Raw genomic sequence first — 14,878 nt, 5'->3', positions numbered from 1 at the left:
CCCATTTGCATGCGATATTAAAGCCCTGACCACCAAGACCACAGTGGAGAGAGGCTGTTGATGTAAATAAGAATTACATGCCCGATCATCTTCGGATGTGATGGCAATGTTCAACATTTCCATTGGGGAAGCAGCAACACAATTGTAGAGGTGGTTCCGCATTCGAGTTTAAGCTGAGACATTATCTTGGAATATGCAAAAGAGGTAATGGAATTACAACCAGAGGGAAGCTTATCGACATAACCCTTATCAATAAGGAAGAATTCCTCACTATTGACTGGAATGTATCTGATGAGTTCTTCTTTCCGACCACAGTAAGTTACTTTTTCAAGTCTCTACAGGCCGTCTTCACCAACCGCCGGATAGAAATCCACGGAAAACTGACTAAAACCAAATTCACTGAGTAAACCAACTCAAAGCTAGGGGTATCTTAATGTATTTAAAGCTTCTTGTAGATAGCTATAAGGCCTTCTGCCAACTAACAAGTTAAGGTTATATAACTAACAAGTTAAGGCTATATAACAAAATGAATAAAACGTTGCCAACGGATTTGGAGACGACAAGAAGACTGAACATAAATCTTGGATCTGACATGGCGAGACGATAGAACAAGTTAAAGTCGTAGGTAGATTCGAATTATCACAACTTCATTGGAAGTATCAAACGTGAAGATAATACATACATATATGGACAAACTCTGGTCTATAGACCCTGGTTGCAAGATGCATCAGAGTCATTGATTCCATATCTGAAAAGTATTTTTAGAGGGAAGTTACGGTGACATACATCCCTAAAGAGGGGAATAACTATACACCTCCAAAAGATTATAAACCAATCAGCCGATCTTTCTTTCTAATTCGGGAAAGGTTGTTGGAGCTTGATATCAGGGCCACGCTTTCGAATACTGCTTTAAGTTCTGCCCGACACGCCTACATTGGATTTACGAAATGCTTAGAAGCATTATCCTAATGTAATTCAAACAGTCACTCGGAAGTCTGCAACAAGGCGCACACCACAAATGACCTGGACCCACAACACTCCACCTCTAGACGGTATAGAGATTTATACCGATAGCTGTAATGTATAAACGGAAGCAGTAACATGCGTCTGTAACGATACCCTCCACACAAAAACTCATATAAATTAAACGAAGATTGTATTTGTTGCCGAAATCTTTGCAATCAAAAAGTCTGTATACCAATAGTAAAAACAGGCCAGCGGAAGTTTTGGATTGCAAGAACTCATTGCAAGAACTTAAAATCAATAGTAACTTTGTGTCAGTTCTCGGATCATTGCAAAATCAAAGGAATGAAATACCGGTTGGACTGGCGAGTCACGAATCTGAGTTACTCAATGTTGCAATCGACAACTCGATCAAGCCACCTCTGTGCCACTTCATGTGGCATTTAGAATAAAGCTATCGGGATAGGTCTACTCAAATTTGGCACAAAACAACAAGCTGCAAGGTTTCCAAAGCAATCTGGTCAATCCTCTCTAAATGAAGAACACCTACTATACTTTCCTTGAAAAATAGACTAACTGAACAAGAAATATAGAAACATAGCATAATTCATCTTTCGCATAGAGGGAACACAAAATCCGGACTAAAGTTCTATTTCAGGTTGAGCATGTTTTATAAAATAAAAAATGAACTCATTGCGTTCTCAAGATATAAACTTAGAATTTTTGCATGCCATGTAATGATGTTCTAGAAATTCTTTATATCAATAGAAAAGGTGTTGAAAAGAAAATTGCTATTTTTTTGCTTTATTTATTATGTTTAATTTTCGATTTTCACTCGTACCCTTCAAAATACCGAAAGACATGACGTTACAGCTTCATCTGTTCAGCAGTAATAATAAATCCAATAATAACCCATTCTTTTTGTCGTCCTATGTTGAACGTTTGTAGACCCAAGTAATATAATTTGGAACCACCTTTACCCAACCAGCACTTGTATGTTTGTTGCTGTATGACCCATGCCCATGTTTATTAGGAAAGAAATAAAAGATATGGATTTAAAATTTTCAATTTTTTATATTTGTTTTTTTTTTCATATTTTTCTTTTAGGGTTTTTTGTGTATTGATTTTTTGTTTTTAATAATAATAAGTATAATTTATAAGGTGTCTGTAGGTTTTGTTATTGTTGTCAAATTTCCAAACAAATGAAAAATATAGTACAATTATAATTATGTGTGTGTATTTTTTCTTAATAATTTTTTGTTGTAAGATCAATTATAGTGTTGTTGTTTTTTTGTTTTTGTAGTACACATATATATAGAGCAAATCTAAGATGTTTGGATTGTATTGGAGTTGTTGTTGTATTTGGGTTACAAAGACATATTGTTGGATATAGCAAAAAAAGTAAATTTATATATAAAAATAACTTAAGCACTAAATAACTAAAAGAATAATAATAATAAAGATATAATTAATTGTATTATATAAAAAAACGAATGAACAAAGCAATTTAATTATTTTTTGTTTTTTTTTCTCACATAAAAAGCAACAAAATTATGGAAGTTTTAGGATTTTCTTTTTTCTTTGCAATAATTTTGTTTTGTTGTAATGGAAATATTCTTTTCTTTTCTTGTATGCTTTGGCTGTTTGTAGTTGATTTTTTAACAAAACAAAAAAAATTTAATTATTTTTTAAGGAGAAAAAACTTATAAGTTTTTTTTTATAAATTGATGTTTGCTGTTTTTCTTTTTTGTCTTAATAAAAATTTTCCATTTTCTTGTATTCTTTTTTCTTTTTTAAAACTAACAAACTATTTTCTTTTTTTTTTTCAAAACTACAATTTAGTATCACAGTATTGAAACCAGTCCATTAATGTGGACGGTTTTTGACTCTTTTGAATGGGGTTTTCTTTTTTGGGAGGTTCGGGTTTCATCTCCATAGTGTGAGCAGTATATGTTTCCAAAATGTGCGGTTGGCACATTTTGAGAAACGCCTCCTCTGTTTGGCCTTGCTGTGGTGCCTTTAACTTTAGAGGAATCCCTGGTTTGTGGCCTCCTTTTTATGTTGGTTTTGTCTTCTGCTGTTACTTTTTGGTATGACATTCATGAGATGGTTTGTGTTTGTAAAGATCACTTTCACTAGTAGCCCTCACCGACGCGGGCTATTGCTTTAGCTAGCTCACAAGTATTCACAATGGATGGCTCAACATCATTGATGATTTATTGATGTACAGCTGCTGAACCAATACGTTGACCATACATGGCATAGGGTGAGTAGTAGGGACCCAAGGCGGCAGCAGCAGCAGCGGCGGCGGGATTGAATGCACCAGGGGGACCAAATGGTGAGGCACCAGCAGCCATGGCACTTGGTGGCTTAGCGTAGGGATGATATCTTGAGGCGGCAGCAGCAGCAGCGGCGGCGGACATTGGACTCAATTGTGGAGCTGGATAACCACCTCTCAGGGCCGATGGAGGGAACAATGATCCGAGTAGTGATTGGGCCTGTGACTGGGCCAAAGCAGCAGCGGCAGCAGCAGGATCTGACAAATTACCAGTGTGAGTGCGTAGGTGGGAAAATAACTCATCCGAAGTTTGGAATCTTTTGCCACAATAGGCATCTCCCACAACCCAACTGCATACATAGGGAGCAGAGCGGGCAGCAGCAGCACTGGCAGCAGCGGCGGCGGCAGCCTGAGAATAGGGATGGCCTGGCGGTAAACCAGCACCAGCACCCATCATGGCAGCCATGCCATATTTTTGATGTTCACATTGGGTACAACCAGCAGGACAGGGGGCACCCATTAACATTTGTTGGGTATGGGCAGAGTAAGGGCAGCCAGGACAGTAGGGATCTTTGCAAATCGGTACAATGGCTTCACCGCCGGTAGGAGTCTTAATACGTTGATAGCTAATATAGGGATTTGGTTGTTGTTGGCCTGGACCACCGGGATAGCCACCATTGGCAGCGGCAGCAGCCAACATGGCGGCATGATGATGTGAACCAGCTGCAAATGGAGGGCGGAAGGCAGGATTGGCGGCAGCATGTTGTTCCATGCCAGGTGGGCAGCACAAGGCCGATAGGGGGTTCAAGCCATAAGGAGCACCGGCAGCCTTGTAGGCAGCGGCGGCAGCAGCAGCAGCCTGGGCCATGCTGCTCATTTCCTTGGGATGTTGGGCTGAACCATTGGCATTATTCAACACTTCCATACCAGAGCGTACAATTGGGCTGGCACCACGTTGTGAGGAACCGGCTGGTGAAACGGTTTTACGGCTGGTATCATGGGGAGTGCTTGAACCGCCCGAGGTGGACAAATCTTGAGATTTATTGAAATTTTCAGGTGAACTATTGGATTTGTTGCGTGATGGTACCCTTGTCGAATCACCGTTGTGTGATGATGCCTTGGAACTTGGACGATTGTTGTCGGCATCCGCCGATGGTGAAGAAGATGACTTGAAGCTGTTTTGATTTTGTTGACTCAAAACATTGGTTTCGTAGGGCTTAAAGGCCAACTTAACTTCTGTTGTGGTGGGTGTTGTCGACTTGGGAGATTTAGCCTGGTTTGGTGATTTAACTGAACCTAATGTTTCGGAGCTACCACTGGATGATGTCGAGGAGGCCGAAGATGTTGAACCTGATTTTTTCGATTTATCCAAAGCCAACAAGGGTTTGACAGCCGATGAATCGGCACCAATTTGTGAGCAGGTTTGGGCCAACAATGCCAAGGGACTTTTCTTGGAATCCATCTGTAAGTAGAGTAGAAGAGAGGGGGGTTATGAGTAAAGGGTTTTTTAGAGGGGGGAATTTTTGATTTTTGGAATGATGTTGGGAGAGAAAGTGTGAGTTTTTTGATGATTTAGCCGACGGAATATATTTTTATAATAAACTTTGAATTTTTGAAAAGATATAATTTTTTAAAATTGATTTTTTTTTTTAATTTTTTACATTTATAAATTTTTTTATTTTTTTAAAGTGTAAAATTTACTAAAATCTTAATTAATGTTGATTTTTTAGAAACTATTTACTTTGAATTTTGATATTATTTTAATAATTTATTTTTTTTTTTTAATTTTTTGAATATCTTTAGTTTTTATATAAAATCGTTTGGATTTTTTAAGGAGCCAAATGTATTAAAAAAAATAATAAACGATGATATTTTTAAATTATTTTATTGCTATATTTTTGTATATTTTAAAAATTGTAGAAAAATATTTTTTGACAATTTGAATATTTGTCAAGTTTTGAATACTTTGTTCCAAAAATGTAAATTTATTGAATTAGTTTGCTGTCAGAATTTTTTGTAAATTTTTGTTAAAATATTGTTGTATGTTCGTGAAGAAATGCCGTCGGATTTTACTCTTCGTAAATGATTCAAAACACATAATCTTCAAAATCATGAGGATTCAAGGAGACTCTCTAAGCAAACGTAGAGAAACAACAATTTTAAATTTTTGTTTCGAAATCGTAGAAAAATTTTACAATTAATGAAATTTTGGAAATGATTGAATCCTTGGTAATTACCAAAATTTTTAAAAACTAATTTTAAAACTGGACAACAAAAAAATATTTTGATTTTTTAATGTTGAGGTCTTTTTAATTTAATAAAATCTGAACGGATATTTCGTTCCATTCAAAACATTTGTTACTCTGTACATTTTTGTAGGAACCCATGAAATTTTGAAGATTTTAATCATTTCTCAAAAAAATTCCAATTTTTTTAGGAAAAAAACTTTCAAATAATTTTTTTGATTTCAAAATTTGTAAACAATTAGTTTTAAGGATGCTTTTACTTTAAAATCTATTTGAAAGTATTTTTTTAAATATTTGATTTTTTTATCATATTATAATACTTTCGGTATCGAAAATGTTTAAAATTTATTTTTGTAGTTTACAATTTTTCATATTTTTTTTTTAATTTTCTATTTGGATTTCTTGGTATGATTTTTTGTTTTTTTTTAAACATATTTTTTCTGCTTTAAAATATTTCCAGAAACTCCTTGTTTTCTCGGCTTCAAAATATTTAAAATATTTTTCTTCCTTTTTTTAATTGTTATTTCAAAATTGTCAAAATGTAAAACATTTTTCTTTTTTTTACATTTTCATTTCTCTCTCCAAATTCAAAATCATCCAAATTTATTTTTTTGGATAATTTTAAAATTTCTATTTTTGTTTTCAAGAAATACTAACCGTTGTTTGCATTGGAGCCAAATAATCGGGTTGTAAATATTGGTTATTGCCGATGGTAACAACACCACCGCCACCTTCTAAAACAACCATGATGCTGATGTAGAGGTTCTAAAAACTGGAACTAATCCACAAAATTGTAATGGGCTGCTAAACAGCTGGAGCAGGAGCAGCAGCAGGAATGGTAATCCACAAAATTGCTGATTGTTAGAGTTGAAGCAAAAATATTTTTTTTGCTTTTGGTAATCCACAAAAAATGTTGCTTGATTTTTCAATTCACTTTTAAGTTTTCACTTTCACTTTTTTCTTTGGTCTGATAATTTTTATTTTCTGGTTATATCAATATTTTTTATTATTATTGATATTTGTGTTTCTTTTATTTTTTCTTCAATGTTGTCTTTTTCCGTTATTTTTTAGCTTCCGCTTTTTATAACTCTTTGTGTTTTCTCTTATTGAAAATATTTTTTCAATTTTTTTTTATTTCAAAATATTATTTTTACTTTGCTGAGAACCGTTTAAGCTTTCAGGGTATTTTTACTCGGTTTTTCTTTTTCCGAAAACGTCTGAACGCTACGACAGTTGAACTCGAACTGATTTCTGTGGTACGGCACACAAGAGTACCTTACCTCGGCGAGAATTTCAATCAAACAAACAGTGCTCCCAACACGCATTGACAAGAGAGTAAAACACACAAGAGAGAGGAAGATAACATACCACTTTTCCACAGCACACAAGCGAGCATAAAGAAAAACTATTCTCTTGTTCTCCCAACACTCAATGCACTACAAATTGAACACTCAAAACCTGCTGCTTAACCCGTTACCCGAAGGACCACTAAGGCCAGAGCAAGACAACAAGATCTTTCCATCCCCTTTATTTGTAGAGTAATTTTCAAATATGGCGTCTTGAATAGCCAATCATTTCGCATGCGCCATAAATACAGACAACACAATTTAGTAAAGGCATGTGTTGTCCATCAACAACATTACGCCATGAAGCAAACAGGTTTTCCACACAAAATCTCTCATTAACACTGATGGGCAGAAATGCTCTGCCTCACACACAAAAGTGTAAAAAATACATGAGTCTCTCTCAATTTGCCCATCAGTGCTCATTAACAAACACAAAAGAGAGAAGAGAGTTTCACTCTTGGCATAAGCAAATTTCAATACAATCAACTCAGTTGAGAGAGTACGTTTTAACAACACTTATCTCACTCTTTCCACAATCCACCAATCACAAACAAGCATGCCCAACATTTCTTTACAATGGTAACCCCAATTTTTGGGTTACCTCTGCTGTTTGGCATTGTTACATGGGCAAAAGAGCAACTGGTAGCAAATTTTTCTTTATAGAGAACAAATCTCTTGTTAAATTTAACAAACATTCGAGAGAATAAATCCCCATTTTACTCTCAGCAGAGTAATTTAGCCATAGTTTTTTTTTTGTTCATTGGCTTGGTGTCTCGTTATATTGTCATTTTGGCCTTTCAGTTGTCAGTCGACAACCATATGTTAGCCATCATGGTTGTGTTGAGTGTCATAAAACTGTCATGTTTATCACACGCCTTATTGCACTATGTTGATGACAGGATAGCAAATGAATGGTGACGACGGAATGCCGCAAAGAAAAAAAAACAAATAGAAAGGAAAATATAGAAGTAATGGAAATGTTGTCGTTGCGGACATTAATTTATTGGAGGATATTTCTTCGCTTTTTTTTCAAAGCACGGGAGAATGGATAGGCAACAAATTTATTTCGTGAAGCAAGAAATCATAACTATTATATTTTTAGAAATAAATACAAAATATTAAATTTGCGTGCTACGCTTTAATATGTGAGGTTGTGAAAGTGTTCAAGAATTGCTAATATTTTCAAAACAGATATTTGTGATGAATAATTGCTTTATTTTAATACTGTGATTTTTATATCGTAAAATCAGGCTAGGTAAAATGGAATTTTTTAATGACGACTCACTCATCTCATGGAATTACCAAAAAATGGGACCGAAAATAGAGAATACGCCATGAGTTTTTTTCCAATATCACACAAATCCAAAGCTAAAAATCCACAAAATTTGTTATCTAAACGTTGATGTTGATGAAAATTGTATTACGAGGACAGCATTGTAAAACCGACGGCAACATTACATAAAGTTTATAAAAACGATTTTGGATATCTAACTATGTATTTTTGTTAGTATAATAAGTGCAAGTCCTTGTAAATGAATTGTTGAGTTTTTTTAGAAATTGTTTAGTGGACTACGTTACTATAAAAAGAATTATTCTTAAATATATTAAACTCATAAATACAATAATTATTTACAGCATTTAGATAGGAGGTGATTATTTAAATAATTAATACCTTTGGTTTATTAATACGGACCTAATTTGGAAATATTTTCAATGAAATGCTATTAAAAATCTGTGAATATATTATTTTTTATAACACAAACACGCGTTAACAACACGTAGAAAGTACCTACATAGTGAAAGGAAAATAAGTTTTAATATTATTACTCAATTTTAGATGTTATTGAAAATATAGTTAATGAATTCAATTTCAGAGTTTTGAATTGGAGTAAATAAAATATATAAAAAACATAATAATCCTAAGGGATCTTCAGATATGTACTAGAGATTTGTAGGAAATAAACATTCGTTTTCTTTGAAGTAGGGAAATTAGCTTTTTTCAGCAAACATTAAAAAAAATAATACAAGTCGATCGGAACAAGATTGGCGAAGGGGAAAATCCATTGAATGAGGTTATTTTGGACATAGAAATCTATTTTTTCGTCATTCGATTTACTTTTTTTTTATTTTTTATTAGACAACAATTGCCCTTTTATGGTCAAACAAAAACAATGGTGTTCAGTTTCTATACTTTTCTTTACCATTCACCACGAGTTGTATTGCAATAAAGTAGAAAAATTGGCAGCCCACCGTTTAGGAATATGCTAACGAAAGAACCGAGCGATCTTTCTCTTTGTATGGGGACCAAAGGTGAATTTTCCGCTCTACAGGCAACAATTATTTTCCCATGGATGAAAAAATTTGTCCACTTCATTGTTGTGACTAAAAAACAAATCAAGTAAAATTTTAAATTGTCCTTTATGGTGTTTTCGTAGGTATTACATTTTTAAGAGATATAAAAGTTCAAATTTTGACAATTTACTGACTGTATTGTCTCCTTATAAAACAAGGTTATGACTGCAATTTCCCACTTAAACTTATATATCTCAAAAATGGTATAACCTCGGAAAAAAATTACGAAAACTAATCTTATAGAGAATTTTTACAGCTATAAGATTGTCTCTAGTCACATTTCGATAAGACTTACCTTTTTGAAGCAAATCGTGAAAACCTAACAAAGAAACCCTTAAAATGTGGCCTGAACTTCTTTCTATAGCTGAAAAGTGGTAAAACCTAGGAACAAATCACAACGGTCAATCCTCTGGAAATTTTTCACTTCGATAGGACTTGCGGTTTCCAAGCAAAATCACTATAACCTAAAATAAACCTAAAAATTTGAACTTTGACCGCGATTTATTTATAAATCCTTCCACCAATTTTTTCTTGTTTTTGGATTTTTCTAACCTATGAACATTGTAGTTTCAGAAACTGCAAAAACTTTACAGGTGTAAGCACCTTTCATATAATTTTAATTAAGGCGCACCGTGTTATTGGTTGCTCGAATATACAAAAACACAAAACATGGTTTTTTTTTCTGAGCCAAAACAGGATAAATGTCAAAAATGACATGAAAAACATGTCAATGAGAATCGTACCTAAAATTTTCTGAGCGACGTTTTTGCAGAATATTTCGTCATTTTAGGTACTTTTATAGCGGTTCTTAAAATAAGGAACGAAAGGGACATTGAAGGGTGCGAGTTAGAAGGTCGAAATGCTCTACGAAAATAATCCTCATTCGATTTGACTGAAGACATGTTATCTCATAAATGAGCTAAAACAACAGTTAACAAAGATATAACGCTAATTTCAAATGCCTTTCAGGGTCTTCAGCAGAAATTTCATCACGCCATAAATCGGTAGTTCGACTAACGGCGGATCTGTCCTTCGGGATTCTTAATATACTCACCAAGGGCTTTCATCCCCAAAAGGATTTATCTCTACCCCAAAATTTCGGTTCGCAGTGTAATCAACGTCGAGGCGAAACGACTAAATCTAGAATAGTCATAGTCGTAAGAAAAAAGTACTAAAATGCACAAAAAAGTGTACCTTTCGTATTACGCGAACGAGTAGAGCTAGAATTCTGAGCGGAATATTGGGACAGGGACGGACTGCAAAATAGTTGTATTAAAAGGTTTTTGGAAATTAGAACAATAAGTTTACGACAATTACTAAAAATAATTAAAAGTGTACAATTTGGTATTTTGTGAACGAATAAAGTTAAAATCTTCAAAATTGTTATCCTAATATCGGTTGAGATATTTTGTTTATGTAAGGAGGTGATTTGGAAATATATACAAATATATACGAAAGGTACTAAATGGTACTAAATTAAGTACATTTTGGCATGAGTGAACGGATAAAAGTGGAATACATACAAACATCAATGAGTGCCCGCCAACTAATATTGGCTCAATATCGCCGAGCCGGGACGGCGTGTCTTACGACACCACTTTTTAGTGAAGTTGAAATACTGAGGAAATTTAAGCCGGCAGTACACTGAGGGGTTTGTCACCGCCGAAAATGTTGATGTTCTGGTCAGGGATTGATCCGCAGACAATCTGAGTGCAAGGCGGGCGTGCATACCACCCAATGCCTATGCAATGGTGGTAAGTGGACGATAAAAGTGGAATAATGTTATTTATTGTATACGTCACTGATTGTGTGTATGTTTGAGGTACCACTAACAAAATAACCATATTCTCACAATGCAGCGTGATAGAAGACCAAAAAAGAGGATATACATGTTTCGGCGTTTGTCGCTATGACATGCACTTTTGTTGTAAGGGACCAACAAACATTAGATTTGATTTACTGCCTCAAACTCGTATCTCAAATTATTATAATAATATTAGCATACTATTTCTACTAAAATGCATAGATGTACTTAATTCCCTAATAATTGCCTTTTCCACTTTTACCCAAACTCGAATGTATCAAAAGATAAACCTTTTTTTGCCTCTCTTGAAAAGTTGTATTTTTTAAGATACGAGGTTGAGGAAGTAAGGCATCGATATTTTAATCCAAATTACTTTTAAAAAGTAAATGAAAGACTTTGCTAACATTTGGAATTCGTTTTATGTTTTTTTATTTCTTTGTAACTTATGTGAAAGCTTAATTTTTTGCATTATTAGTATACATTCCAATTAAGTTTTTATTAAAAACATAAGAAAAGTTAAATATATTGCATATAATCTGTAACTATTTCCCAAATGTCGGCATATTACAAACGTACGCACTTCAAACTATGTCTAATATAGCCTAAAATCGCATAATTTACAATTTCGGGCAAAAAATAATTGACAAAGCGCCATTTTTTCATCCCATGCCGACTTCTGGCAAACTTTACATTTTGTTGTCCCTAAAGTCGGCATCAGCAACAATTTCAGAATTACAAATATTTTATTGTAAATTTTTTCATTTTAATATAATTGTAGGCATTATTACAGTGACGCCTCCACTAATATTTTCTTAAGAGGCATGCTTTTTGAAACCGTCACCACCAAAAATTTCAGTTCCTATATAATAATGACAATATTGTTGAGCTCTTTCAAAAAATTTTAATATTTGGTTACAGAAAAAAATATTTAAATGATTTCACGTCGGTTGGTTTACTTTCCAATCTAAGAATCCGCTGTTCGGGGTATGAAAATGTTGACCTGTATATGTCAACAATTGTTGTGAATATATTTCTGTACCCCATAGAAACCTTAAATTGCAAATTAGAGCCATTTTGGTCGGAATATGTAGCTAAAGTCCTCAAAGTGGTTAAAATCGTGAGGTACCGTAATACCAAAATGTTAACATATGACTCCAATTTTTCGTATAGAAAATTTCTGACCTCTTGGTCCTTTAATTTCGAATTAATGCTATTTTTGTATGAAAATAAGCAAAAATCTGGACGTGCCGATATATGGAGTCTATACCATAACGTAGATATGGCAACAACTAAACGCAAACCGAGAATTTATGGGGCTATATCAAAACATTGACATTAACCCAAAATTCTCTGCAGGAAAAGCCATGAAAATACTGGAAATCTGGTGGTACCGTTCTATGGGAGGTGACTGATATAGTGACTGATTTCTGTGGAATAGTGTTGTGGCCCCAAAGAATACTTAATACCAATTATGGTCCGGGGGATATTAACAATTATAATCGGGAGGTATAGTTCTATAGGGTCTATATTAAAACGTGGACATATATGATCCACTTGGAATACCAAACATCCTAGGAGTAATAGAAACTTCTGTCGTAATAGAGCCAATTATAAAGCAGTATCTTAAATATTGCGATCTGTATATTGATTTCAAAAGACGGAAAGAAGGACATGGATATGCTGATCAAGAATATATTTTCAATGTGTTACAAAAGGAATGACAAGTTATACCATAATGTGGAGGGTTAACTCCACATTATGGTGGGAGGTATAAATAGGCATTTTTTTCTGGCCGAACTTTTTACCCCTCTACCACATGAAAACTCGGTATAACTAACTCTATTCGACATATTCATGACTATAGTATATTATAATTCCATTAAAATGTGGATATATCTTGACAACATTCTGCATGGAGCTTCTCCAAAAATCTTGTCATAGGGAAAAACTTAGACCTATATAAACAATTGTCTACGGAGATTAGAAAAAAACCAAATCAGAAAAGCTGAAACTATACGGGTAATTTTCTATTCAAAGATTTTTAATCCAAATTTGCGTCAATTCTGTTTGAGAATTTGGTTTAAAAAATTCCAAAATTTTTCTTTCATGTAATTTTTAAAAAATTGTATGTTATTAATAAACATTCCTATTTTTATACCCTCAGCCTTTAGGCTAAAGAGGGTATTTACACTTTGATACGACCAAAAATGTGCCTCATCGAAATAATGGTTTTAGACCCCAAGTATGTTTGTACGATATCCGTTTCAGACAATTTTGAGTAGATCTAGGAATGTCCGTCCGTCTGTCTGTCTGTCTGGCAGGCTGGTGCGCACGATAACTCTCGAACGGATTAATCGATTCGGTTCAAATTTTGGGTATCGAAATATTTTGTCCAGATTCGATTTAAGTTCGAAGATGGGCCATATAGGTCCACTCCTTCAGGTACCTCCCCCACAAAAGTTCGAAAATGTTCGGAAAATTTGTGCGCACGATAACTCTCGAAGGGAATAACCGATTTGGTCCATACTTTGCACATCGTGTAATTTCTACCAAACTTAGATGAGGTTCCAATATGGACTCAATCGGTCTACTCCTTCGGGTACCTCCCACACAAAATTTCGGAAAAGTTCAGTTTAGGACCTGGTCTCGAATCGTTCTGATTTTTGTTTACGCAAGTTGTGTTCGCTGTCCTCTATACGACGCTGTAAGTTTCATTAGGGGCAAGTCCATACTTCCTGAGAAAATAGCCTGAAAGTCACAAAAACCCTATGACACCGTGTGTAGTGGTTGGAACGCAAGATAACTCTCGAACGGATCAGCCGATTAGGTCCAAAATTTGGCTTTCGTAATATTTTGTCCAAACTTAGTTCAAGTTCAAAGATGGTTTATATCGGTCCACTCCTTCCGGTACCTCACCCACAAAAGTTCGAAAATGTTCGGAAAATTTGTGCGTACGATAACTCTTGAAGGGAGCAACCGATTTGGTCCATACTTTGCACATTATGAAATTTCTACCAGAATTATATAAGGTTCCAATATGGACTCAATCGGTAAACTCCTTCGAGTACCTCCCACACAAAATTTCGGAAAAGTTCAGTTTAGGACCTGCTCTCGAATCGCCTTGGTTTTTGTTGTAGCATCTTGTATTCACTGTCCCCTATACGAAGGTACAAGCTTCCTCAGGGGCAAGTCCATACTTCCTGAGAAAATAGCCTGAAAGGTACAAAAAAGCCCTATGACACCGTGTGTAGTGGTTGGAGCGCAAGATAACTCTCGACCGAATCTGCCGATTCAGTCCAAAATGTGACCTTCGTAATATTTTGTGCAAACTTAGTTTAAGTTTGAAAATCAGCCCTACCGGTCCACTCCTTCAGGTACCTCCCCCACAAAAGTTAAAAAATGTTCGGAAAAATTTTTCGCACTATAACTCTTGATGGGAGTGACCGATTTGATCCATACTTTACACATTCTCATAATATCTACCAGATATAGATCAGGTGCGAATATGGACTATATTTGTCCAATCCATCCCGTACCTCCCACACAAAATTTTGGATAAGTTCACTTTAAGACCTGCTATTGAATCACTTTGATTTTTGTTGAAGCAACTTACATTCGCTGCCTTAATTGCGATGGAAAAAGTTGTTTCAGGGGCAAGTCCATACTTCTTGAGAAAACAGCCCGAAGGGTGTAAAAACCCCCTATGGCACCCCTATGATCTATGTCGGTCCATTCCTTTAAGTACCTTTTCCGCAAAATTTTTGAACTTTATTCCTAATCAACATTTTTGTCGGTTCATACAACCAAAATTTTGAAACCCCCTAAAAAGTGTTTCAATTTGCACAGGCTGAGGGTATATCTCTGTCGGCAAAGTCGACTGATACTTTTT

General features: G+C 34.8%; 1 protein-coding gene across 1 annotated transcript; it reads right to left on the bottom strand.

Annotated features, from left to right (window-relative positions):
* Nucleotides 1–2,580: 2,580 nt before the first annotated feature.
* noc (zinc finger protein no ocelli) lies at nucleotides 2,581–7,176 on the bottom strand. The gene is made up of 2 exons (XM_073967637.1): nucleotides 6,145–7,176; nucleotides 2,581–4,703 (listed from the first exon to the last, which is right to left on the bottom strand). Exons 1-2 carry the CDS (start codon nucleotides 6,232–6,234, stop codon nucleotides 3,180–3,182), a joined length of 1,614 nt encoding a protein of 537 aa, XP_073823738.1. The 5' UTR covers nucleotides 6,235–7,176; the 3' UTR covers nucleotides 2,581–3,179.
* Nucleotides 7,177–14,878: the final 7,702 nt, after the last annotated feature.

Source organism: Musca autumnalis, unplaced genomic scaffold (assembly GCF_047663935.1).
Source record: "Musca autumnalis isolate F117 unplaced genomic scaffold, ASM4766393v1 scaffold_2, whole genome shotgun sequence".
Classification (NCBI taxonomy): Eukaryota; Metazoa; Arthropoda; class Insecta; order Diptera; family Muscidae; genus Musca; species Musca autumnalis.
The sequence above is the reverse complement of the archived record's forward strand: the minus strand, read 5'-3'. Positions and strand labels throughout refer to the sequence as shown.